This window comes from Olea europaea, chromosome 22 (genome assembly GCF_002742605.1).
Source record: "Olea europaea var. sylvestris chromosome 22, O_europaea_v1, whole genome shotgun sequence".
NCBI classification, from domain to species: domain Eukaryota; kingdom Viridiplantae; phylum Streptophyta; class Magnoliopsida; order Lamiales; family Oleaceae; genus Olea; species Olea europaea.
Window position 1 is genome coordinate 8,568,155 of NC_036258.1, and position 27,361 is coordinate 8,595,515.

The 27,361-nt window shown below is 33.7% G+C and overlaps 3 protein-coding genes across 3 annotated transcripts; 1 reads left to right on the forward strand and 2 right to left on the reverse strand.

Moving 5' to 3' along the window:
* Positions 1 to 3,492: 3,492 nt before the first annotated feature.
* On the reverse strand, positions 3,493 to 6,847 carry LOC111371123 (protein PHOSPHATE STARVATION RESPONSE 3-like). Its single transcript, XM_022993032.1, has 9 exons — positions 6,784 to 6,847; positions 5,369 to 5,390; positions 5,000 to 5,057; positions 4,787 to 4,842; positions 4,198 to 4,492; positions 3,865 to 4,093; positions 3,728 to 3,804; positions 3,597 to 3,657; positions 3,493 to 3,554 (listed from the first exon to the last, which is right to left on the reverse strand). The coding sequence occupies exons 1-9, from the start codon at positions 6,845 to 6,847 to the stop codon at positions 3,493 to 3,495; spliced, it is 924 nt and encodes a 307-aa protein (XP_022848800.1).
* A 3,886-nt stretch (positions 6,848 to 10,733) lies between these two features.
* On the forward strand, positions 10,734 to 11,496 carry LOC111371231 (protein JASON-like). The gene is made up of 2 exons (XM_022993122.1): positions 10,734 to 11,261; positions 11,341 to 11,496. Exons 1-2 carry the CDS (start codon positions 11,097 to 11,099, stop codon positions 11,428 to 11,430), a joined length of 255 nt encoding a protein of 84 aa, XP_022848890.1. The 5' UTR covers positions 10,734 to 11,096; the 3' UTR covers positions 11,431 to 11,496.
* Positions 11,497 to 19,259: 7,763 nt separating this feature from the next.
* On the reverse strand, positions 19,260 to 22,391 carry LOC111371124 (zinc finger MYM-type protein 1-like). The gene is made up of 3 exons (XM_022993033.1): positions 20,327 to 22,391; positions 19,821 to 19,838; positions 19,260 to 19,492 (listed from the first exon to the last, which is right to left on the reverse strand). Exons 1-3 carry the CDS (start codon positions 22,389 to 22,391, stop codon positions 19,260 to 19,262), a joined length of 2,316 nt encoding a protein of 771 aa, XP_022848801.1.
* Positions 22,392 to 27,361: the final 4,970 nt, after the last annotated feature.

The following is a 27,361-nucleotide window of genomic DNA, read 5'->3' on the forward strand; positions in this document are numbered from 1 at the left end:
TCTCTTATCAGTCGTTCATACCTAATCACATTCGCACTCAACTGGAAAATGTCAGGAAATTTCTTGTCCTGGAATTTCTTTTTTAAATCAAAGCTCAAGCAGCCCTGAGCGATTTTGACAAATTCTTTTTCGGGCAGAGGTACAAAACACTTGCTTCTTGCTGTCTTGAACCTTTGGAGAAAACTTTCTGCCCATTCGTTTGGCATTTGACGTAGATTCGCCAAATCAGTCAAAGTGATTTCAGACTCAATTTTATAAAAAACTGAGCGTGAAATAACTGTTCCAATTGTTGCCATGTTTGAACAGAATTCATTGGCAAGTTGATGAACCAGGAGAAAGCTACTCCTGTTAATGAACTAGGGAAAAGCCTCATTTTATGGTAATCGGTTACATCACCACTTTGCAATGTGAATCGCCCTATGTGTTCTAGAGTAGACACCTCTCCTAAACTGGTGAACAGGGAGAATTCTGGCACCTTATACCCTCTAGGCCATAGATATGCTTGGTCTACCCAATCAGGATATGGCTTTGTGTAAGTCGGCCTAATGATGGGATGCACCCCAAAAGCCATCTGATCCTGTATGATTTCCATAATCTGATTCCTCAACATGACGTTGGGGTCATATGGAATTCCTACAGGTTGGTTAACCGGTTGATTTGCATGAGGCCTGATGTTTGGTCCTTGATTGGCAACAAAGTTACCATGATTAGGGCCATTACCATTAGCCTGAACATCTATTCCCTCATTAACACGTGGGGTATTCTGTCCATTGTTTAGGACATTATCTCTTATATTTGGATTATCCCCCAAGTTAGGCATACCACTACCATTGTTCTGGTTTGGCACTGCAGTACCCCCTTGGTTTGAAGTAGAGGGACCAGAAAGTGGTTCTACCCCTTAGTTCGGATTTAGGACTGAGGAATTATGTCCCACAATTGTCCTAATTTGAAAGTGATTTGCAAGAGGTATAACCGATTGACATATTTGGCCTACTAACTTATTCATTGTTTCGTTCAAAGTGTTTAATTGTTTGGCCATGTTGTCATAGTGTGCATTTCCATTTTAGGTAAATCTTTCCATATTATGAATACTTCGAAGATTTACCTGTTCAACGACGTCTTGTGTGAGTTCTCCAAGTAATGCACACATGGTTCGAGGGCTCAACTCCGTCATTGGTTCGTAACGACTGTTACTGCTCTGATTCTATCCATCTGTTCGTGGAGAGGCATGCTGCTCCTCATATCGCTCGATCACAGATTGGATTCCTCCCTGACTTGCTGCTTCCTTATCGGATCTCTGAGGCATATTGTTTCACCTTTTGTATTTTCAACACCAAACACCACTGTCCCACTGGGCGTGCCAAATTGTTTCACGCGGGTTAGTCGCTAACAATTAAAAGGGATCAGACGATTGTGTAAGGGACAAACCTCTTGAGACAAAGTCCCAAAAAGACGTGTTCTTTTATTGGCGATGACTTTACAATTGGGAATTAAAAACAAAATGCCTCCAAAGGGCGCAAACACACGAGTTACTGAAAAAAGTGTTTAAGTCTAAACTAAGGAAATTAAAATTACATGTTCTCTGTTCGAGAGTTTTTGATTTGGTTCTTTGCTCTATGTCTTTTCTCCCTTTCATACTTCATGGATGATCTCTTTGTGATCAACCGCCTAAAAACTGCTTGATCGTTCTACAACTGTCCACTTTCCTCGTAATGGCCAACTTATCATGAAACTGCCTTGTTTAACTGCTGTCATTACTCTTCGTTGTTCAACCGCTTTCGATTGAATTCCTTGAATCGTGGAACGTGATATGGCTGCTTTAATAACTGCTTTGATAACTGCACTTCTTGATAATCACAACACTTTATGTTTGCTAAGACCTTGGGCGATTTGAAGGTTTGGGCGAGAATAGAGTAACGGCTCTAGGCGACTGCATGGCACTCCATTCGCTCAGATTCTGGGCGACTTGCAAACTTGGGCGATGGCGTTACCGCGTTCTTGGCCCTCCCTATTTGGGCCTTCATCTTGAATTGTTTGATTGGGCTTCGTTCTTTGGGCTATCCGATTTGGGGACCTTCCAATTGGGCTTCATTCCTTGGGCCGTTCGATTTGGACTAAATTTTTATGTGTCAACAGTATGAATTGTAGTTATCGAATTGTTTAGTCAACCGTGGCACAAGATAAGGCAAATAATCACACAATACAAAGAAGAAACATGCACATCTCCATTCACAAAATTAAAAGAAGCTGAGTGTAAAAAAGGAGGTTCATCATCCTACATACACGTGCAAAACCAGAAATCAGAAGAGCAGCCCAATTAAAAGGAACATATATAAACTAACAGTAACATTGAAAAATATATCATGCCCAGAGGTTCAAATACTAACGATTATCGAACTCCAAAATTTACATTAACTACAAGACATGAGCATAATTAAAAGATTTAACTTACATTTTCATGCCTAGAGATGATAGATCTTCAATAGAGGTCGATTTTTTCTGAAGTGGCAACAAAGATTACACTTCATATGGAGGATTACATATAGCATATTTTTTGATAGGTAATAAGAGACATCATTTGTTTGGTTTTCATACCCAATAAATGCCGGACAATGATATTAAACAGTTTCAGATTATATTTTATAGGCTTCGACTGAGGAGTGAAATATTTATCAACCAATCAATTCATATGCTCGACCCAAAGAACAACGTGAGCCACTAGTAGCAACTTAATTGGTTTTAATGTTGTCTTGGTCCAAACTCACTTATAGGAGGGCTCCCTTATGTTTTGGCCCATTACTCTGTGTCTTTGGCCCAACCTTTTGTGTCTTAGCCCAATTGATAATATATCTAAAGCTATATATACCAATCTTCTTGTATGAAAGCCGTGTGTTTTTGCCTTTGTTTGAGAAGAGAGAAACAGCTATCTCCTTATGATCTTATTCAAGTTCTTGCCTTCTTCTATCTTCTCTTTGCCTTTGTGACTTACAAAACACCACCATATTGTTGTCCCTTTTTGGGTGAGAAATGAGGAATGCAACCATAAGTGATTAAGTTGTGGGTTGAGGTTTGATTGGTTGGTTGATGTATTGATTGGTAAATTTAATCTAAGCCCGGATTCCACGAATTGAAGATCTATTCCACTACATAATTGAAGAAGTTCTGTTCATGATTAAACTAAGTGAAACAGTCTGAAAAGATAGATTTGTTCATGGTGCAAGCAATGCATTGAAGTTCAAGAGTTAGAAGGAAAGATTTTTGAATTAATATATATATAATAGTATTGTAGCAACATAAAATTATTAATTGAAATATAATCAATTCTATCTAGTTTATTTTATGACAATATATATGTGTATGGGTGTCTCTGTGGGTATATGTACAGATAGATAGATAGATAGATAGATCATAGATGTATCAAAATTTGTCATCATGACAATTCTAATAAATAGAACTACAATGGGAATTTTCAAAGAGTGGCATTAGTCACTGTTAATAAGAATTATTAACTTCAGCACATAAAACGGAGTTGTTTCTGAATATTAGAGCATCGGCTGCAATATGAAACTAAATAAATCAAATTATATAAAAATTACTGCAACGGCACACCTTCTGTTGCCTCTGGTTTGTATAATTGTATCTAGCTGTTTGGTATTTCTGCAATTCAAGAAAAAGATTCCACCAATGCAGGTTAAGAAAAAGGTCATGACACAAGAATACAACAAACCTGTAGGTGGCTTTTTACGTGATGGATGGTCAAACCTTCAACTTTCATTAGCTTCAGAACACCCTTAGGAGTGGCTCCTGTGGTCAATAATAGAATGAGTAATGTGTATGGTTGCCTGATATTTTACACAGAATGACTTTTAAGAGGTAAAGGAAGAATTACTTTCACTTCCACCAAGCTAGTTGATTGCCCCCAATAAGGCTTCATGAAGTTCTGGTGTCCAACGCATTCGCTGCTTGGTTTGAGCACAGTTTGCGGAAGATGATTGAACAACAACCGTGCAAGTTTCTCCACGTGTGGGTTGGACTGTTTATTGGGCTGCTGTAGTGAGAAATTTGTTGACAAATTGTACATATGTTGACGTACCTTCATTAACAGAACAAGGACCAGGAACCCAGACAATTTTCATTTTCTCTATCGAACACCGAAAAAATATGTAATAAGGAACACTTCGGTGGATTAATGTACACCAAAAGAATATGTAATAAGGAACACAGTGGATGCATAAAGAAAATAGCATCAACTTTTGGTTCTGGATCTGCAATACTTGCATCGGGAAGAAGCTCATTCCAGTCAGAAGTCAAAGCACCATTATCAGTGAGAAGACATTTGCGAAATGACAGCTGGAGAATGTTGCATGAGTTCCCTCTCCTGGAATCCTGCTGAACAGGAAAAGAAGACAACATAGTCCCAGAAACCCAAAGTAACAAAGTTGTCTTGGACCTTATCTTTGAATAGGCACAGAAGGTTTTGATTCCATTGTGGCTGTGTAGAAAAGGCAACTTCAGTTTACATTATTCCACAAGATTATGCACCGCATTCATGTCTCAGATAGCAATATGAATGATGTATGAATGATTAGTTAATGAAATGCAAAGAAAGAACCTCCAAGAACGTTAATCTATTCTCAAGTTGCAGAGAAGAGACATTCTCGACAAGTCCAGCAAGGAATTTCCTCCCTCATGATGACGAAGAAATGAACTTGGTTCCAATTCACAAAATAACCACATTATAAACCTCCTCTTGTCGCAAATTCCTTTACTCTAGATCTCAACCTACATTGATCTGAAAGGATTTAGTTTCGGGCACTCCTCAGCTCTTAACACAAATTTGTCCTGCTCTCTCAACAATTATACTTCATGCTCTAGTGCATGGAAAACCTATTGAGAAGCTTTTATGGAGCCTTCAGAATTTATAAAATCAGGATTACCGAAACATTTTTTTCCCATAGAGATGCTAAGTCTTGCTAGAAATTTTTGGGGATCGCAATGCTGAACTCAACTTGGCATCTTGAGTACGAATAGCATATGTTCCTATGTTTCTTGAGTTCCTACATTATGACCATAGTACAGGTGAGAGCTTCTATATAACTAGCAACAAAAATCAGTCATTTTGTTGCTCACTGCAAAGATAACAAATCGTAGAACTATGAACCATATATTATGATTAAAAGTCATCTAAAATTTTAACCAGTCCTCACTCCTTTATCCTATGATCGTAATGTAATACTTTGAAAACAACTAAAACCTGCACAGACAATTTTACATGAAAAGTCTCATCATTAAGGGTGTGATGATTTGCATGAAAAATATTTCTTAGAAAGAAAGTATTTACCCTGTTTTTAGGAAAACAAAAACCTACCTCCCAAAAAAAAAACGTTTTCCTGAAAAAATAAGGAAAATTAAACACCTCAAAAGTTGAAATTTGGGTGTAAAAAAACGTTTATTCAAGTATCGATCATAAACATTGAATGGACTCTTTTGATTCTTCTTCTTAACAGAGCTTTAAATTTTGTTCGTTGACCAAATTTTGAAACCAGTGTTCTTTATTCCCTGCTGTATTTGGCTCGCTGTACAAAAATTAAGTGAAAAAGCACAAACTAATCCTTCATTTTTAATCTCTCTCAACTTTATGCTTCGAGAACAAGTTATTAGTATATCTGTATTTTGATTTTTTTTTTTTTTTTTTTTTTTTAATTTTGGATTTTCTGAATTTAATCAAATTACTAAATAATTGTTACAGAGAGACAGGGTTCGGAAGCATTATGGAAATTCCCAAGGGAGGACCCACATGGAGTCATATGGAGTCAAATGACTGCACAAAATTTTGCCCCTGTTCGTTTTTTTTTTAATCCATTTACAATTTACTTTGATGCACTCGTTACGAAATGTCAAATAAAGTCAAAATATTGCATTCTTAATACCATTTCAAAGTGCTCGTAGCCTAATTATTCACTCATTAATGATGTGCGAAATAGTTAACTATAGCAAAAGTTATGACATGTTAAAGTAGGCCGTTTGAAACTAATATTTTGAGAATTTCGATAATATCCTAATTTTAAAAATTCGTCTGCGATATGTGCTATCCGAATCCACAAATCGTCTATATCATGTAAAAGCTGGTTTCGAAAACTACATCGTTTTCATATCGAATAGTCCAAACGGATATCGAAAATAGTTAAATATTTATCAAACGTACGCTTCAAAATAGACGTTTAACTCGTTTTTTCTTTTAAAAAATTCAATTAATTATTATTTTTGCACTATAAATTTTTCAATATAATTTATATCGTTTCATTTGGAAGTCTTATATGAAATATGACGTAAATTTTTTAGGATCGTTACGGATTAAAAAGAATTTGAATTACTTTCGAATTATATTTGTTTTAAATTTAATTTCATTTACTTCTTGGATTAAACTTGAATTTTATTTCAATTCATTTACTTTCTATATTCAATTTAATCTACTCAATGTTAGCTCAGCAGTTGTCAACGAAATACTAAACTAAACTATAAAAGTAGCAAAATTTATTTAATAATATTGATAATGATGTAATTATACAACGTTTTCAAAGTACCAAAATACATATTAACTTATTTTTATTGATATTATGTTGTTTTTTAAAAAAAATATTTTTAAAATTCTGACCCCACAACACTAAAAGTCTGGGTCCGCCCCTGGAAATCCCCCCTAAGGTAATACCCGCCACCGACTTGGTTTTAGAGTTGCTGTTATTCATATGATTCTCTTTTCTTTTAACTCTTCAATTAACTCACCTTTATTCAAATCTTTTAAGTATTGAGAAATTTGTTTGATTTTCCGTATTGTTAGCTTCTCCATTACTGCTAATATTTGCTGGGGAAGAATTGACTTAGAGAAGTATCCTCTGCTTTTTCTTCCACTAAATTAAACTAGAATGACTTTTTGGTACAGAGACAAGCCTGAGGGAGAAGAGCAATTGATCCCGATCCCGAGCATAAGAATTACATTTGATGCAAAACATACACCCATGTTTCCATCTATGAAAGCACTAATTCTCTTCCAGAGAATAATTTTTTGAATTTTGGATTTTCTGAATTTAATCAAATTACTAAATAATTGTTACAGAGAGACAGGGTTCGGAAGCATTATGGAAATTCCCAAGGGAGAACCCACATGGAGTCATGTGGAGTCAAATGACTGCACAAAATTTTGCCCCTGTTCGTTTTTTTTTTGAATTTTGGATTTTCTGAATTTAATCAAATTACTAAATAATTGTTACAGAGAGACAGGGTTCGGAAGCATTATGGAAATTCCCAAGGGAGAACCCACATGGAGTCATGTGGAGTCAAATGACTGCACAAAATTTTGCCCCTGTTCGTTTTTTTTTTAATCCATTTACAATTTACTTTGATGCACTCGTTACGAAATGTCAAATAAAGTCAAAATATTGCATTCTTAATACCATTTCAAAGTGCTCGTAGCCTAATTATTCACTCATTAATGATGTGCGAAATAGTTAACTATAGCAAAAGTTATGACATGTTAAAGTAGGCCGTTTGAAACTAATATTTTGAGAATTTCGATAATATCCTAATTTTAAAAATTCGTCTGCGATATGTGCTATCCGAATCCACAAATCGTCTATATCATGTAAAAGCTGGTTTCGAAAACTACATCGTTTTCATATCGAATAGTCCAAACGGATATCGAAAATAGTTAAATATTTATCAAACGTACGCTTCAAAATAGACGTTTAACTCGTTTTTTCTTTTAAAAAATTCAATTAATTATTATTTTTGCACTATAAATTTTTCAATATAATTTATATCGTTTCATTTGGAAGTCTTATATGAAATATGACGTAAATTTTTTAGGATCGTTACGGATTAAAAAGAATTTGAATTACTTTCGAATTATATTTGTTTTAAATTTAATTTCATTTACTTCTTGGATTAAACTTGAATTTTATTTCAATTCATTTACTTTCTATATTCAATTTAATCTACTCAATGTTAGCTCAGCAGTTGTCAACGAAATACTAAACTAAACTATAAAAGTAGCAAAATTTATTTAATAATATTGATAATGATGTAATTATACAACGTTTTCAAAGTATCAAAATACATATTAACTTATTTTTATTGATATTATGTTGTTTTTTAAAAAAAATATTTTTAAAATTCTGACCCCACAACACTAAAAGTCTGGGTCCGCCCCTGGAAATCCCCCCTAAGGTAATACCCGCCACCGACTTGGTTTTAGAGTTGCTGTTATTCATATGATTCTCTTTTCTTTTAACTCTTCAATTAACTCACCTTTATTCAAATCTTTTAAGTACTAAGAAATTTGTTTGATTTTCCGTATTGTTAGCTTCTCCATTACTGCTAATATTTGCTGGGGAAGAATTGACTTAGAGAAGTATCCTCTGCTTTTTCTTCCACTAAATTAAACTAGAATGACTTTTTGGTACAGAGACAAGCCTGAGGGAGAAGAGCAATTGATCCCGATCCCGAGCATAAGAATTACATTTGATGCAAAACATACACCCATGTTTCCATCTATGAAAGCACTAATTCTCTACCAGAGAATAATGGATCCGTTGAGAAAGAGAAGGAAGATTTAGAAAGGGCTCGGCCACCCCAGTCGCATTCACTATCTGAAAATGAAAGCTCTGTGGCATCTAGTGTGGGATTGTATCCTCAGAATCATAGGTATCATGATGTTATGGAGGGTAACGATGAAATCGAAGAGTTTGGTGATGGTGACTTGGATAATATAGATGAGATGGACGATCAAGATGATTCGGATTACTATGATGAAGATGATGGAATTGTTTGCGGAGAAGTATGGTCAGTGTCAATTTTAACTGCATTTTATAGAGTCAAGGACAGATCTTTCAGCTCGCGTTATCAACGAGGAAGTAGAGAGTCCTTTGATAAGGATTGGACAGCCCGAGAGGAAAATGGAGGCATCTAGACCAAAAACAATTTCTAGAGATAGAAGTGACTCTATCAATTCCATGCTGAACCCTATTGAGAATACTGATAAGTGTGTTTTACATACTTATTCAATTCACAAACATGACTTAATCATAAGCAAAGTGGTTGAATTGTAGCTGAATTTCGTTGAATTTGTGTATTGTAAGGTATATTGATGGATATGGTGAAATTCACAAGAAAAAACTCGAAAAAGGACCAAAATAAAGGAAATTAAAAGTTCAGGGATCAAGATGCAAATTGCCAAAAGATGATCGGGAAGCATAAATAAGGAAGTGAAAGAGTTAAAAGATCAATTTGACGAGAACATGGAGTATTGGAAGAATAAGAAATGAAAAGAAAGGTTGAAAATGAGAAATTGGAGTTCAAGGACTAAATTGCAACTTTTGAAAAGTTTTTGATACTATGCAGTCGCATAATACAAAAGTTTGTGCAATCACATACCTATATTCAGAGATTTTCAAGACCAAAATCAATTAAACTATGCAATCTCATAGAATTGTACTATGCAGTTGCATAGTACAAATTCAACGGGAAAAATCTGGTTTTCTTATTTGATTAAAATTCTGATGGAAACAATTCAGGGGACCTATATAAAAACCCTAGGGTCGTAGATTTTGATAGAGAACACACTGGGAAGAAAAGAAACACATTTTGGATCGAATTTGGAGCCACAACAACGAAGGATTTCACAGAGATCAAATGAAATTCACTTGATTTATTGATCCGGTAATGTTATTTCTTCCAAATATCATGTATTTTATTACTTTCTCCATGTTAGGCTTAGTTTTCATGTATTAGGAGATCGATGTACCATGTGGTGTGATTCTTTTAATTTCTAGTTTGCAATTTGACATTAAACACGTATTTGAATGTTTGAATGTTTTATATACAATAATTTTTTTCCATAATTAAGTGCACGTAATTATGTGATGTTTGGTGGTTTATTTCATCTGTTTGAGAGAAGAGAAATAAATTTGACAAGGTATAAATCATCGTAGGGTCCAATAAGGGATAGAAATATACCCCTATGCTTTGTGTGAATTTTTAAATGTTCATAAAACCACATGCATTCTTATATATACATTTGTCATAGAGATATAGGCCGGTGGTGTAAGAATAGGTTCGATACATCGAGAGAGAGTGTTGAATAGATTTAGGAGCATTGATTCGTCAATCATTCAGTTGTGTTGTCATATGTGAAATTAGGGTTAAGAGTGATCATTGCATGATATTCGTGATCCTAATGCATTTAATTTTCATTGAATACAATCAATTTGCGTTCTAAATATTTAATTTGTATTTTAATTCGTTAAAACATAGTTTTGCATAATGAGTTCATACCAATCATCAATTTTGCATAATTAGAGTTTTCTTTTCAAATTAGGGATTCGTTTAGGTAAAAATTTCACTTTGGGTAATTTAGTTTCGGTTAAGGCTACGATAGATAAGATTAAACTAATCAATCTCTATGGTACGATATTCGGACTTAATTGATCCACTTTATTACTTGTTAATGAACCGTACAAACACTACTCAGTGGAAAGCTGTGAAGTTCCAATCATCAATTTTGCATAATTAGAGTTTTCTTTTCAAATTAGGGATTCGTTTAGGTAAAAATTTCACTTTGGGTAATTTAGTTTCGGTTAAGGCTACGATAGATAAGATTAAACTAATCAATCTCTGTGGTACGATATTCGGACTTAATTGATCCACTTTATTACTTGTTAATGAACCGTACAAACACTACTCAGTGGAAAGCTGTGAAGTTGAAAGGGATGCAGCCTTTGAAGCTACAGAAGGAGAACTTGATTGTTACGACCTTGAAGCACCCCACATTTCTTTCAGTAGTTTAGAACCGACTTTTAAGCAATCTTCACATAGTTTGAAGCCAAAATTGGATCAGACGAAGAATGCAATCAAAGAGAGCCGTTGATTCTAGTCTTTCGAGCTGGTAGGTTTCGCCTGATATCACTCCTGCAAAGAAGAATAGCAATAGTGATCTTGAGACCACTACGCCTAAAAAGAACATACCACTAGGGTCGACTTCACCGAGGAGCTATGATGATCGACCAATTCTAGGTGTATTGACAGTCGGGGAGCTGAAACAGATGTCAGCATCTTCCTACCCGAGGAAGTCTCTTAGTCGAAACCCTGATGAGATGCTTATTATAGGTACAGTCGGGACCTATTGGAATGATTCAGGTTCGGCGAAGCATTCTGACTCAGTCTCTTCTTACAAAGGCATACCGAATACAACTAGCAAGTATAGAGAGGTATTCTTGAAGTGAGAATTTTTCAATTAATATCACATTGATAATGTTTTGTTCTAAGTAATTGTCATCAAATGTGCAGGACAAGAGAGTGAATTGGTATTCAACTCGAGTCGAGGCGAGATTGGAGAAGCCTAATATACCCCAATTGTACAGAGGAAAGATGAATTGAGATTTTTCTTTTTATTCTTTTTCAGTGCCCGTCACTTGGATTCTTTTAACCTGTTGTAATTTGTGAATTTTATGGGATTTTTATGCATTTGTTTGTTGTACTTCTCACACTATTTTTTGTTTGTGAATTTTCATATAATTCTAATGTGGGACAATACCAAGAAAAAATTCGAAACCAATTACGAAATGAAAGAAATAAAATAAACATTATTTCCTACTAGGAAACTTCTGTTTAGCTTTATGTTTTCTAGTTGTCTTTATCTTTTCTAGGTATAGTAGTGATAGGATTTTTATCTTTTATTTAATTAATTAGGATTATAGTTTCTTTATTGATTAGAATATGAATTTTAATTAGATTAGGATCTTATTAGTTTCCTTATTTTAGACTCCTTATATTAATAAGATTAGGGGATAATTTTGCCTATATATAAGGGCTTTGTACACTTTTTCATAATTCAATTTCATTATTTGATTCTTAATTAATAAGATATTTCAATTTTTTAATTATAGGTGAATTTCAATATTTATTTGATGGATTCCAAATAAGTATCACATCCGTTCAAACGAAATTCGAGCAAACACTCGTTCTTGTGTTTTGAACCAGACAATTTTATTTTATCCACGTTTTCATCCTGCGTCAGGTGGTATTAGAGCCAGTTTTCTCTTCTCTATATCTTTGATTCATAAAGATGGGTGATGTACTAGCTACTGGGGCATATTTGGATGCAACAAATCGACGGACTGACAATCTTACTATTCAGATTGAAGAGATTTGTCAACTGTTTCTACAGGGTGTTAGAAACAATGGGCAGGAAGAACAACTGGCAATCAATAATAAATGGATTACTGAGCGTGTAGTTCAAAGAGAAAATAACAGGAGACTTGTAGTAAAAGAAAGCAAATTGGATGTCAAAAATAAGGAAGAGAAAGACGAAGAGTATATGGATGAAATTTGTGGAAAAGAACAATGAGATTTCAATATGTAATGTGGATAAAGTCTTGTGCTCATCCAAGCGGGAAGATTTAACTTATCGTGAAAAGATCTTTCAAGCCAATGATGTTGTTTGCAATCAGATCATAGATAGTTGTAGTTGTGAGAATCTGATCATGAAGAAGCTAGTACATCATTTGAATCTACGAAATGAACCACACTCAGATCCACATCCAATGAATGGATTGGGAGGGGTTCGCATATTCAGCTGACTCAAATTTGTAAGGTACCTTTGTCAATTGAAAATTGTCACAAATCAAAAAGTTATTTGTGATCTTGTTCAGTTTGATGGGTGTCATATTCTACTAGACCGATCGTGGCAAATTAATTCTAAAGTGGAAGGGAAAGATTTTCCGACCATTACAAATTTAAACATTGAGTTTTCCTTCAATAATGCTTTGTATCATGATGACAACTAAAGGTCAAGTTGTTTTGAAGTGGAAGGGAATAATGGGGGAGAATACCAAGAGAAAATCCGAAACCAATTACGAAATAAAAGAAATAAGATAAACATTATTTTCTACTAGGAAACTTCTGTCTAGTTCTATGTTTTCTAGTTGTCTTTATCTTTTCTAAGTATAGTAATGATATGATTTTTATCTTTTATTTAATTAATTAGGACTATAGTTTATTTAATGATTAGAATATAAATTTCAATTAGATTAGGATTTTACTAGTTTTCTTATTTTAGACTCCTTATATTAGTAAGATTAGGGGATAATTTTGCCTAGATAAGAGCTTTGTACACTTTTTCATAATTCAATTTCACTATTTGATTCTTGATTAATAAGATATTTCAATTTTTTAATTATAGGTGAATTTCAATATTTATTTGATGGATTCCAAATAAGTATCACATCCGTTCAAACGAAATTCGAGCAAACACTCGTTCTTGTGTTTTGAACCAGACAATTTTATTTTATCCACGTTTTCATCCTGCGTCAGGTGGTATTAGAGCCAGTTTTCTCTTCTCTATATCTTTGATTCATAAAGATGGGTGATGTACTAGCTACTGGGGCATATTTGGATGCAACAAATCGACGGACTGACAATCTTACTATTCAGATTGAAGAGATTTGTCAACTGTTTCTACAGGGTGTTAGAAACAATGGGCAGAAAGAACAACTGGCAATCAATAATAAATGGATTACTGAGCGTGTAGTTCAAAGAGAAAATAACAGGAGACTTGTAGTAAAAGAAAGCAAATTGGATGTCAAAAATAAGGAAGAGAAAGACGAAGAGTATATGGATGAAATTTGTGGAAAAGAACAAGGAGATTTCAATATGTAATGTGGATAAAGTCTTGTGCTCATCCAAGCAGGAAGATTTAACTTATCGTGAAAAGATCTTTCAAGCCAATGATGTTGTTTGCAATCAGATCATAGATAGTTGTAGTTGTGAGAATCTGATCATGAAGAAGCTAGTACATCATTTGAATCTACCAAATGAACCACACTCAGATCCACATCCAATGAATGGATTGGGAGGGGTTCGCATATTCAGCTGACTCAAATTTGTAAGGTACCTTTGTCAATTGAAAATTGTCACAAATCAAAAAGTTATTTGTGATCTTGTTCAGTTTGATGGGTGTCATATTCTACTAGACCGATCGTGGCAAATTAATTCTAAAGTGGAAGGGAAAGATTTTCCGACCATTACAAATTTAAGCATTGAGTTTTCCTTCAATAATGCTTTGTATCATGATGACAACTAAAGGTCAAGTTGTTTTGAAGTGGAAGGGAATAATGGGGGAGAATACCAAGAGAAAATCCGAAACCAATTACGAAATAAAAGAAATAAGATAAACATTATTTTCTACTAGGAAACTTCTGTCTAGTTCTATGTTTTCTAGTTGTCTTTATCTTTTCTAAGTATAGTAGTGATATGATTTTTATCTTTTATTTAATTAATTAGGACTATAGTTTATTTAATGATTAGAATATAAATTTCAATTAGATTAGGATTTTACTAGTTTTCTTATTTTAGACTCCTTATATTAGTAAGATTAGGGGATAATTTTGCCTAGATAAGAGCTTTGTACACTTTTTCATAATTCAATTTCACTATTTGATTCTTGATTAATAAGATATTTCAATTTTTTAATTATAGGTGAATTTCAATATTTATTTGATGGATTCCAAATAAGTATCACATCCGTTCAAACGAAATTCGAGCAAACACTCGTTCTTGTGTTTTGAACCAGACAATTTTATTTTATCCACGTTTTCATCCTGCGTCAGGTGGTATTAGAGCCAGTTTTCTCTTCTCTATATCTTTGATTCATAAAGATGGGTGATGTACTAGCTACTGGGGCATATTTGGATGCAACAAATCGACGGACTGACAATCTTACTATTCAGATTGAAGAGATTTGTCAACTGTTTCTACAGGGTGTTAGAAACAATGGGCAGAAAGAACAACTGGCAATCAATAATAAATGGATTACTGAGCGTGTAGTTCAAAGAGAAAATAACAGGAGACTTGTAGTAAAAGAAAGCAAATTGGATGTCAAAAATAAGGAAGAGAAAGACGAAGAGTATATGGATGAAATTTGTGGAAAAGAACAAGGAGATTTCAATATGTAATGTGGATAAAGTCTTGTGCTCATCCAAGCAGGAAGATTTAACTTATCGTGAAAAGATCTTTCAAGCCAATGATGTTGTTTGCAATCAGATCATAGATAGTTGTAGTTGTGAGAATCTGATCATGAAGAAGCTAGTACATCATTTGAATCTACCAAATGAACCACACTCAGATCCACATCCAATGAATGGATTGGGAGGGGTTCGCATATTCAGCTGACTCAAATTTGTAAGGTACCTTTGTCAATTGAAAATTGTCACAAATCAAAAAGTTATTTGTGATCTTGTTCAGTTTGATGGGTGTCATATTCTACTAGACCGATCGTGGCAAATTAATTCTAAAGTGGAAGGGAAAGATTTTCCGACCATTACAAATTTAAGCATTGAGTTTTCCTTCAATAATGCTTTGTATCATGATGACAACTAAAGGTCAAGTTGTTTTGAAGTGGAAGGGAATAATGGGGGAGAATACCAAGAGAAAATCCGAAACCAATTACGAAATAAAAGAAATAAGATAAACATTATTTTCTACTAGGAAACTTCTGTCTAGTTCTATGTTTTCTAGTTGTCTTTATCTTTTCTAAGTATAGTAGTGATATGATTTTTATCTTTTATTTAATTAATTAGGACTATAGTTTATTTAATGATTAGAATATAAATTTCAATTAGATTAGGATTTTACTAGTTTTCTTATTTTAGACTCCTTATATTAGTAAGATTAGGGGATAATTTTGCCTAGATAAGAGCTTTGTACACTTTTTCATAATTCAATTTCACTATTTGATTCTTGATTAATAAGATATTTCAATTTTTTAATTATAGGTGAATTTCAATATTTATTTGATGGATTCCAAATAAGTATCACATCCGTTCAAACGAAATTCGAGCAAACACTCGTTCTTGTGTTTTGAACCAGACAATTTTATTTTATCCACGTTTTCATCCTGCGTCAGGTGGTATTAGAGCCAGTTTTCTCTTCTCTATATCTTTGATTCATAAAGATGGGTGATGTACTAGCTACTGGGGCATATTTGGATGCAACAAATCGACGGACTGACAATCTTACTATTCAGATTGAAGAGATTTGTCAACTGTTTCTACAGGGTGTTAGAAACAATGGGCAGAAAGAACAACTGGCAATCAATAATAAATGGATTACTGAGCGTGTAGTTCAAAGAGAAAATAACAGGAGACTTGTAGTAAAAGAAAGCAAATTGGATGTCAAAAATAAGGAAGAGAAAGACGAAGAGTATATGGATGAAATTTGTGGAAAAGAACAAGGAGATTTCAATATGTAATGTGGATAAAGTCTTGTGCTCATCCAAGCAGGAAGATTTAACTTATCGTGAAAAGATCTTTCAAGCCAATGATGTTGTTTGCAATCAGATCATAGATAGTTGTAGTTGTGAGAATCTGATCATGAAGAAGCTAGTACATCATTTGAATCTACCAAATGAACCACACTCAGATCCACATCCAATGAATGGATTGGGAGGGGTTCGCATATTCAGCTGACTCAAATTTGTAAGGTACCTTTGTCAATTGAAAATTGTCACAAATCAAAAAGTTATTTGTGATCTTGTTCAGTTTGATGGGTGTCATATTCTACTAGACCGATCGTGGCAAATTAATTCTAAAGTGGAAGGGAAAGATTTTCCGACCATTACAAATTTAAGCATTGAGTTTTCCTTCAATAATGCTTTGTATCATGATGACAACTAAAGGTCAAGTTGTTTTGAAGTGGAAGGGAATAATGGGGGAGAATACCAAGAGAAAATCCGAAACCAATTACGAAATAAAAGAAATAAGATAAACATTATTTTCTACTAGGAAACTTCTGTCTAGTTCTATGTTTTCTAGTTGTCTTTATCTTTTCTAAGTATAGTAGTGATATGATTTTTATCTTTTATTTAATTAATTAGGACTATAGTTTATTTAATGATTAGAATATAAATTTCAATTAGATTAGGATTTTACTAGTTTTCTTATTTTAGACTCCTTATATTAGTAAGATTAGGGGATAATTTTGCCTAGATAAGAGCTTTGTACACTTTTTCATAATTCAATTTCACTATTTGATTCTTGATTAATAAGATATTTCAATTTTTTAATTATAGGTGAATTTCAATATTTATTTGATGGATTCCAAATAAGTATCACATCCGTTCAAACGAAATTCGAGCAAACACTCGTTCTTGTGTTTTGAACCAGACAATTTTATTTTATCCACGTTTTCATCCTGCGTCAGGTGGTATTAGAGCCAGTTTTCTCTTCTCTATATCTTTGATTCATAAAGATGGGTGATGTACTAGCTACTGGGGCATATTTGGATGCAACAAATCGACGGACTGACAATCTTACTATTCAGATTGAAGAGATTTGTCAACTGTTTCTACAGGGTGTTAGAAACAATGGGCAGAAAGAACAACTGGCAATCAATAATAAATGGATTACTGAGCGTGTAGTTCAAAGAGAAAATAACAGGAGACTTGTAGTAAAAGAAAGCAAATTGGATGTCAAAAATAAGGAAGAGAAAGACGAAGAGTATATGGATGAAATTTGTGGAAAAGAACAAGGAGATTTCAATATGTAATGTGGATAAAGTCTTGTGCTCATCCAAGCAGGAAGATTTAACTTATCGTGAAAAGATCTTTCAAGCCAATGATGTTGTTTGCAATCAGATCATAGATAGTTGTAGTTGTGAGAATCTGATCATGAAGAAGCTAGTACATCATTTGAATCTACCAAATGAACCACACTCAGATCCACATCCAATGAATGGATTGGGAGGGGTTCGCATATTCAGCTGACTCAAATTTGTAAGGTACCTTTGTCAATTGAAAATTGTCACAAATCAAAAAGTTATTTGTGATCTTGTTCAGTTTGATGGGTGTCATATTCTACTAGACCGATCGTGGCAAATTAATTCTAAAGTGGAAGGGGCTCTATTTACCGAAGACTATCATTCAAATAGCTTTTTGACACTTAATCCTAATTGCACAATGAAACCTAATATCTACCTAAACTCATCTTTGTAATTAATTAAATTCTTCAAGAGACATATATTATTGTCTAATCATAAGTGATCTACACATGTTGTTCACCTACCAACCAATACCATATAGTGTTTCTAACTAATTTCGACTGACTTGAGCTACATAAGGTCTTTACTGTGCAAGACCAATACAACTTGAGACATGAAATATTTTGTAAATACATTTTGAAAGGACTATCCCAAAGTATCATGAGGCGTTTCACGTTTCAAGAAAATACAATTGCATGTATAAGGTCAATTTGTATGTATATACTTTCTATTTACTCCAAGAAAATAAAGAAAAACCTATGCTCAAAAAACAATTTCTTAAATCCGAGCACAAAATTTATCACAAAAAACGAAAATAATCAATTAGGCACAGTCCTTGAATTCCTCATACTGGTTTGTTAATTCTCTCACATATTGTTCAGTTCTACATCATTGTGAAGTAATTTGTGAGAAATGCAATGAGTGGGAGGTGTATTGTAAATCCCGAAAATTTACAAGTATGATACGTAGCATATATAGCAACTTAAGATGCTTTTGAGTCTATCAGCATAATTTTAGAAAGTTCAGGGGCCTAAGGCAAATTAGAATAAGCATCCCATTAGTTTATATGATTAGACTATGAATAATAATATCAAGAGATTATTACTTGAGAAAAATCGAGTTTCGGGTAATTTAGAAAATTCTAAAAAATTTAAGGACTAAAGTGAAATTATGAAAAAAAAATTAAGAATCATGATTTCAGGTCTTTGACTATTGTATTGATGACTTGGACTGAGATTAGTCTATTTTACTTTTATGAGCTTGAACCCGAGATTGGACCTAAATGCAAACACGTACAAAGTTTATGAATTAGAAGAATTAGAATACTGGAGTGTACATTTACAAGTAGTTTGGATTTCTCCATTTTTTGGGGTTTATATGTTTTTTGGGATTTTGATTTTTGCTAGATTTTTTGGGGTGTTATTTATGAATTTTTTTATATTTTCCTAAAAAAATATTTCAAGTTCTGTCAATTTTTTACTTCATATTTTGCTAAATTTGTTTGGTTTATGGAAGTTGATTGTTGTATTATACTTATCATTTCAGCCTAACTTATTTATTATATTTTTCTACGTTGGGCATGGGTATCGAATATTCTAAGCGAACTATTTAATTTGTTAAAATTAAAGTCTGTACAGTTATGAATTCTTGACACACGAGAATTTCTCGGTAGATCAGTTATGTGACCCATTAGTCGCAATAAACTGTCGTTCCTGACAGTTCGTTTCATTTATTCTCGACAGATGAGTCATCTTTCGATATGAACTATCATTCTTGATAATTTGAGGCAGTATTTCTCGAACATTATAGTTTGTCTTTTTTTGTGCTTTCTTTGACGTGTATTTCCCACTAACATTTGAAGAATTCAAAATTTTAAATATATTCATCTCATTTCGTAATATGCAAACTAGAAATATTGAATTCATGTCCATTAGTATTGTAATTGTTGTTTTCAATTAGATGGAGAAGGTATCAACCCGTGCTCGGATAATCATGAGGGTCCATTGCCTAGTGAAAACCAAGAGATGAACAATACGTACGTTAATTATGAGAAATTCAAGATTTTAAATACTCTCACCTCATTTCATAGTTTGCAAACTAGAAATAATGAACTCATGTTGGTTAGTATTACAAATTTTGTTTTCAAATAGATGGAGCCATATAGCCCAAAGTTTCATGCTTGGACAACGAGAATCTTCCCTCAGCTTGTAGCATGATGGAGACGGCCAACATACCCATCGAAAGCAATGATGCTAATAGCACAAAGAGGCAGTTATCAACACACATTCAATTTCCTGCAACATCTACTAGGACTCCATACACCAAGGAACGGAAAAAGAAATAGTGAGATGAAATTTGTTAATACTACTTTAGAATTGATTTGTGACAATGTACTAAATGACCTCATTTTGCTTCCCTCCAAGAATGTGGTTATAAACATGATTTGGTGGTTGCATCCACACGTGGTTACACGTTTTATCCAGGGGCGGAGCCAGGATTTATGTTCAGTGCGGGCATCATTTTTCGATGCCGAACTTCGAGGTTTTGGTCATAGATTTAATGATGATAAAAAATTAAAACAATATTACAACAACACTAAAAACGACATAATTTATATATTAAATTTGTTCCTTGCGAGTTTTCATATTTTGATATCGTCGTACAATAACTTCATTATCGAGTTTCAAAAATATATCTCTCTCTACATAAATAATAGTGCTATCATTCATCCACTGATCACCCATCCGATTGCACAATCTATTCTTTACGATGTTCATTGCAGAAAAAACTCTCTCCACAGTAGCGGTAGCAACCGGTAAAATCAATGCTAAAGTCAAAAGTCTGTAAACCAATGGATATACCTTATCTTTCTTTGTCAAAACCAACTTCTCCGCAAGATCACCAAGGCCATTCAACCCTTCAAACTCTTTGTTAGAGCGCATATCCAAAATATAAGTCTCAAGTTGATCACTAAGTACAATGCCATCTACTGCAGAGAAATCTAATAGATAAAGCTCAGCAAGTTTAATTAAGCTTTTCTTGTCAAAAGAAGAAAATGAATCTTGTGGGCATAAACAAGCTACACAAAGGAGTAACTCTGTATTTACCTCCGAGAAACGATCATTCAATTCTTGAAATTGTAAATCGATGACAGAGTAGAACAAATCTACTCGATAATGATGTAAATTTGTAATTTCTGGAGAATTACGCTGAGGGCGACCACGAATTGCAAGGCGTACAAACATATCATCCATATTGGGTACATGAATGTAATGTTGTTGACAAAAAGAACATACTTCTTCAAAAAAGGAGTCCCACCCTTCATCTCTCATTATTTGGAGTCTTCGTTTGCACAATCTCACCAATTGCATTGCATTCACAATATCTTGATCTTTTCTTTGCAATGCTTTTGACAGTTCATTTGACATCGCCAACACACTTCTCATCAACTGTAGATTAAATGCAAAATCAAATCTTTGTATCAACTCCAATAAATTTGTTGCATCGGATCTTTGATCACAAGAACAAGATTCATCTTCAACAATCACTGCAAGTACATCTAAAACAGAAGAGAACATGGCAAGTAAGCTGACCAAAGAATTATAATGTGAACTCCATCGTGTATCACCAGAGCGCTGAAGGGTTGTTTCTTGATTAAGTCCCCGTCCACTTAAAATCTCACCTTTTTCCAATGCCTCAACAATAAAGTCTAATTGTTTTTCTCGAAAAAGATCACAACGCTTGGAAGATGCTCCAACAGTATTTATCACGTTCCCAACCACACGAAAGAAATTAGTAATAGGGATGTTCTTCTTTGCTACAGCCACAAGCGCAAGTTGGAGTTGATGAGCAAAACAGTGAATGTAAAAGGCACATGGACTCTCCTTCAAAATGAGTGTTTTCAGACCATTAAACTTACCTTGCATATTACTTGCTCCATCATAACCTTGTCCTCTCAATCTAGACATACTCAAGTTATATCTAGAAAATACCTTATCAATTGCAGTCTTAAGTGATAGAGCCGTGGTACTTGTAACATGTTCAATCCCTATGAAGCGTTCATTGACATGCCCACTATTGTCTACATAACGTAAAACAATAGACATTTGCTCCTTCATTGACACATCACAAGATTCATCAACTAGAATAGAAAATAGTGAGTCGCCAACATCTTTGATAATAACATTGATCGTTTCAATAGCACAAGCATTTACTATATCCTTTTGAACATCAGGTGATGTCAATTTGCAATTGTAAGGAGCATTTCCCAATGTAACGGCATTGATAGCTTCATTATGAGCAGCCAAAAATTGCAATTGCACTAAGAAGTTACCTGGATTGGAAGAATCCTCAGATTCATCATGACCTCGAAATGAGTGCCCTTGTCGCAAAAGAACTCGAACACAATCAATGGATGCATTAAGGCATGTGACATATGCATTTCTTGCTTGTTCTGACTGTTTGTAGAAAACTGATTGAATGTGTTGCTCTTGATTCATCAACACTTCACACTTAATGCGAGCTTGATTATGTGCACTATCATGAAGTCCAACATGAGTATGAAGCCTTTTTTTATCTTTCCAATATGTAAAACCTTCGCCAACAAAAGACTCACCTCTACCTTGCTTTCCAGAACTTGTTCTGAAAAGATAACAATACAAACAATAAGCAGCATCCTTCTCTACACTGTACTCCAACCAACTACCGAACTCTTTAAACCACGAATGATTGAATCGTCTAATTGTTACTCCAAATTGTCGTTTTGGAAAGTCATGATTTTGGGGCTGACAAGGACCCTTTAACATATATGCTCTTCGAACTTCATCTCGGATGTTAGCATTGTAATTCAAAATGGGTATCCTTAGACCAGGATCAGTTGGAAGTTTTGTGACATCAAACTCCACATTATTCGATACCCCCTCATCAACATCCACATTATTCGATGCCCCGTCACCAACACTATCTACGTTCCTTTTTCGCTAAAAGTATCTATTCATTTGATATCTGGATTTAAACATTTGATATCCAATTATTACTTGAAGTGAGTGAGAATAATATAACAAAAAGGATCATAACTTCACAATTTCAAAATTTCAATTCGCAAGTGCAATTCACATTTCATAATCCAATTCACAATTTCACATTATCAATCCAATTTCACAATATCAATTTACTTTCCAATTCGCAATTTCACAATGCAATTTACATTTTACACTATTTCACAATCCAATTCACAATTTCAGTTGAGCATCAGCATACTGCACACATGATACATATAAACATCTTTCAGTTGCACACTTGCACATATTGAAGCCACAAATTGTATTCATTGTTTCATTTCCCATAAGCTAGTGCTTCATTTTGATTTTACCAATACCAAACCAAGCAATCTACCATTCTATTTCTACCGATTCTACCCCCATCAAGATTAAAACAGAGCTATAAAATAATGAAAACCGGCCATAACCTCTCAAGTCTCAACAGTCAACAGAAATACAGAATCATTTCTCAATTCTCACAATCAAAAATCAGCAGAAAGAAAGTAATGACAATTGACAAATATAGTCATATAGATAGTGAAAATCCACATTAAACTTCAATCAACGATTCAACTGATCAAGGAACTGAAAATCCACATTAAACTCCAAACTTACTTCGCAGCGGGTTGGGCTTCGCCAGTTCGCCTTTATCTTTTTATTGTACAGCTTCTTCGTTCTTTTAGGCTCCGGCAGCTTCGGGCAATCGGGCTTCTCCTGTTCTCCAGTTTCGGACTTCTTCTTCGCGGTCGCGGCAGTTGGCACTTGGCGGTGGACTGTGGACTGGACGGGAACTACAGTCTAGAAGCCGGCGTCTGGCGAGTTGGAGTGCAGGCTGTGCAGCAAGGGTCGGCGATTCGGCGGCCGGTCGACACTCGACGGCAAAGATAGAGGCGAAGAAGGAAGAAGGGTTTGGTTTTGTTTTGATTTGTGATTTGTGATTTGTGATTTGAAGGAATACGGTTTGATTGGAAATTTGGAATGAAATCGGGTCTGGGTAGTAGGTACGGGTAATGGGCTGAGGCAAATGGGCTGGGGCTTGGGCAAAATCGCTTAATAGGGCTTTAACAAAAAAAAAATTTGGGCCTAATGGAGCCCAAAAGTTCAGTGCGGGCTGGGCCTAATGGGGCTCCGCCCCTGGTTTTATCATTTCTTATTTTTCATACTTGTTGGATTGTTCGATTAGCACAAGAAAAATTGTTGAGTTATATATTATAGTTTTGACAGGAATAAATATGGTAACGTATTTATCAGATGTTCTATAACAGCTTATCACTTATGCATCTTATTTCTAGTTACATTTTCTGCTTCGCAACCAACTATCGAGAATGACATAAACCTTCTATCGGGATCGATAATTTAACTATCAGGATGTTATGCAATGTCTGCAAACGATAATAAAATGTTAATAATAATGTAAGTTGAGAATGTGCTAGGGAATATCATGTCCCTTATACATCTTTTTTATAGTCAAATTTTCTACTTTACAACCATCTGTTGAGAATGATAGAAACCTTTCGACGAGATGGTATGCAATTTTTGTCTAGATAATTATTTTGTTTGTGAACTTAAACACAACTAATGTTTGCAAACAATAATAAAATAAAAATGATAATATAATTTCAGAATATACAATGCTATCGAGGGAACATTTAAAATACAACTTCAACTACTTTCAGACATCAAGCTTATTTACATGAGTTGTGTTAGAATGAGGTTGGAACACGTGGACCAGTTATGGTCAACTCTACCATAACAAGTAAATAGGGTAATACTTGTTGGAACTAAAATAAAAGTGATTTTGTCCACTCTCCACTTCCATTCGTTATCCACATAAACAAACTTTTCCCTCATGCGACACGATAAATCTCAAATGATTACTAATACTTGAAAGTTGAGATTGCAACGGTAAGAACTCTACACAATCAATATGTCGACATTTAATAGCATGAAAGTAACACTTTTGAATATTTAAATCTATTCAATAACAAAATGTGAAATGCATGTCCCGACAGTTTCTAAATATCAAATTCGACATTTGAGATGTCTAATATGACGGTTTCAAAATGCTGAATTCGATAGTTGTACTGTTGGAACTATCAGGAAGCTTGATAAAATGTATTTGGTACCTTGAAAGAAATTATTCAAAACATTAATAGTGATAATAAATTCTCAACTACAATAGCACAATATCTTCCCAAAAGTAAATAAGGAACAACTTAATACTTCATTAATAATGGAATCCTTCACATTTTCTAAAGGATGTTGATATCTTTTCCCTTCAAAAATATATCAAGAGTCAAACAAATCAATTAAGAGTTTCAAAAATTTCAAATAAATATGACCATGTTCTATTTCACATTTAAAATAGTAAGCTATAAGATGAAAATAGAAATAATTTATAATAGCTAACCTCTGAAAAATGGATAATGAATCCAATAATAATATTTTCTTGATGATGGAATGAAGAAAATGAATAAGAAGTGAGGATTTGTAAATGGTAAGAAATTACGTGTTTTTTTTTAAACTTTTTAAATTCTTTTTTCTTTTACCAAAATTCATATTACCCAATATAATAATCATATCTCTAAAATTTATAATATACAAAACAAATTATCACATCACAACATTAACGACATTCAAATCAAGCATTAAATGCTCCTAAAAACGTATCACTAAGGATAATATGGACCTTTCACGCCAAAAAAGTGACATTTTTTACCATCTTTAGTGAATATGAATTTTTTTTATTTTTTTGTGCATTTTCAAATTTAGTGACATTTATGAAAATATCCCTAGTTTAAATCATGAATCCAACAAATTGTGGGTCAACGACATGGATGTAAATATTATATAAATATTCGCTGCAGTTTATTCTTTGCATTCAAGTAGCTTTCCTTTTCACATATCATTAATTTCCACACATCTTTTCTTGATGTTTTTATTGAATTAGTTTTCTATTATGTTGTCTTCAACTATCAAGTCCAAGAATTTTCTCTCCTTTGTATCTTCCAGAACTGAATCCCTTAGAAGGCATTAATATCAACCACAAAAGGGCTAAACATTAAGCCCAATAAGATATAGTATATTTTTTAACATTCGTCTTGGAACGAATATCTCAAAGTATGATGGAGATTCATGTGATAGTCTACTTTCTCATCACACATTCAAATCCGAAAACTGTTGACAACAATTTGCATTCTAGTCTTCCGAGTTTCACCTAATTTAAGCGAACATAATTGTTGATCAAATATACATATCAAACAGAAAAATGAGGCTTCCTTTTTCTCTTTCTATTTGTTTTCATTAACTTGCGTGCACATTTGTCACATCATCTTTTTCTTTCATATGTATAAAGAGGCTTCATTTTTATGTTTATGACAGTCAAAGTAACAATTTAAGTTACTTATAAGCTGAAATTTGAGAACACAAGCCAACGCCCATAAGAATTCATCCTAATGATGACACAGCTTCACACAGCAAGGAAGAGTTGCTTTTTAGTGAAATAATTTCCAACATATGTAGATCATTAAAATGAATGAAAGGAAACGTACACGTCAAAAAAGGATGAAGCAATTTCTCTAAGAAAATGCAATTTCTTGCATATGGTGAATATGTGTATATATAGACTTTCTGTTTTACCAAGAAAATAAAGAAAAGCCTATACACAAAAAACAATTTCTAAAACTGGAGCACAAAATTTATCATGAAAAAGAAAATAAACAAAGACCTTGAATACCTCGTACCGTTTATTAATTCTCTCACATATGGTCCACTTCTACATCATTATGAAGTAATTGGCCAAGATGCAATGATTTAGAAGTATATTGTAAAACCCCAAAATTTTACAAATATGATAAGTAGCATATATGGCAACTTAAGAAGCTTTTGAGTCTATTAACATGATTTTAGAGAGTTTGGGAGCCTAAGTGCAAATTAATATGTTGGTTGAGAATATATTATTAGACTATGAAATAATAATACTAATAAATTATTACTGGAGAAAAATCGAGTTTTGAGTAATTTAGCAAATTCAAGAAATTTTAAGGACTAAAGTGAAAATTATGGAAATTTTTTAAAAATTATGATTTTAAGACTTTAGATTGTTGCTTTGATATCTCATTATGTGCATTCAAACATCAACATCAAAGGTTTACCCCCAAATTGAAGCAAAATACACGGATACACAAGCACAAAACACAATTTGCATTCTAGTTTTCCTTTTTCTTTCTTTCAATTTATTTCCATTGACTTGCCAACATATTTGTCACATCATCTTTTTCTATGCTCTTATAAAAGAAGAAGGGGGAAAAGGGTAATGAAACCCAGACAAGTAAGCATGGAAGGATTAAGAATAGCCTTTATTTTCCTTCTTCATATTCTCCCTTTCAGTTCACTTCCATTTGCACTGAACACTGTATCATCTAAGAGAACAGAAGCAGAGGCTCTTGTAAGGGGGAAGAACGACTTATCATCCTATGATTCTCTCGATTCATGGGACCTCAATAATGACACTATGGAACTTATCAAACAAGACAGAAACTGTGCCACCCGTGAAAGATATTTTACTACGATATTATCCACAAGAACAAGATCTCTCAGCAAATTGTCAAACATAGCAATAATACAAGACTGCATTAGTATATATTTCTCTATTGCTGCAAGAAGCATTAAATATTAAACATCAGACACATACAACTTAGGAACCTAATATGGGTTTAACCTATATTATATGCCAC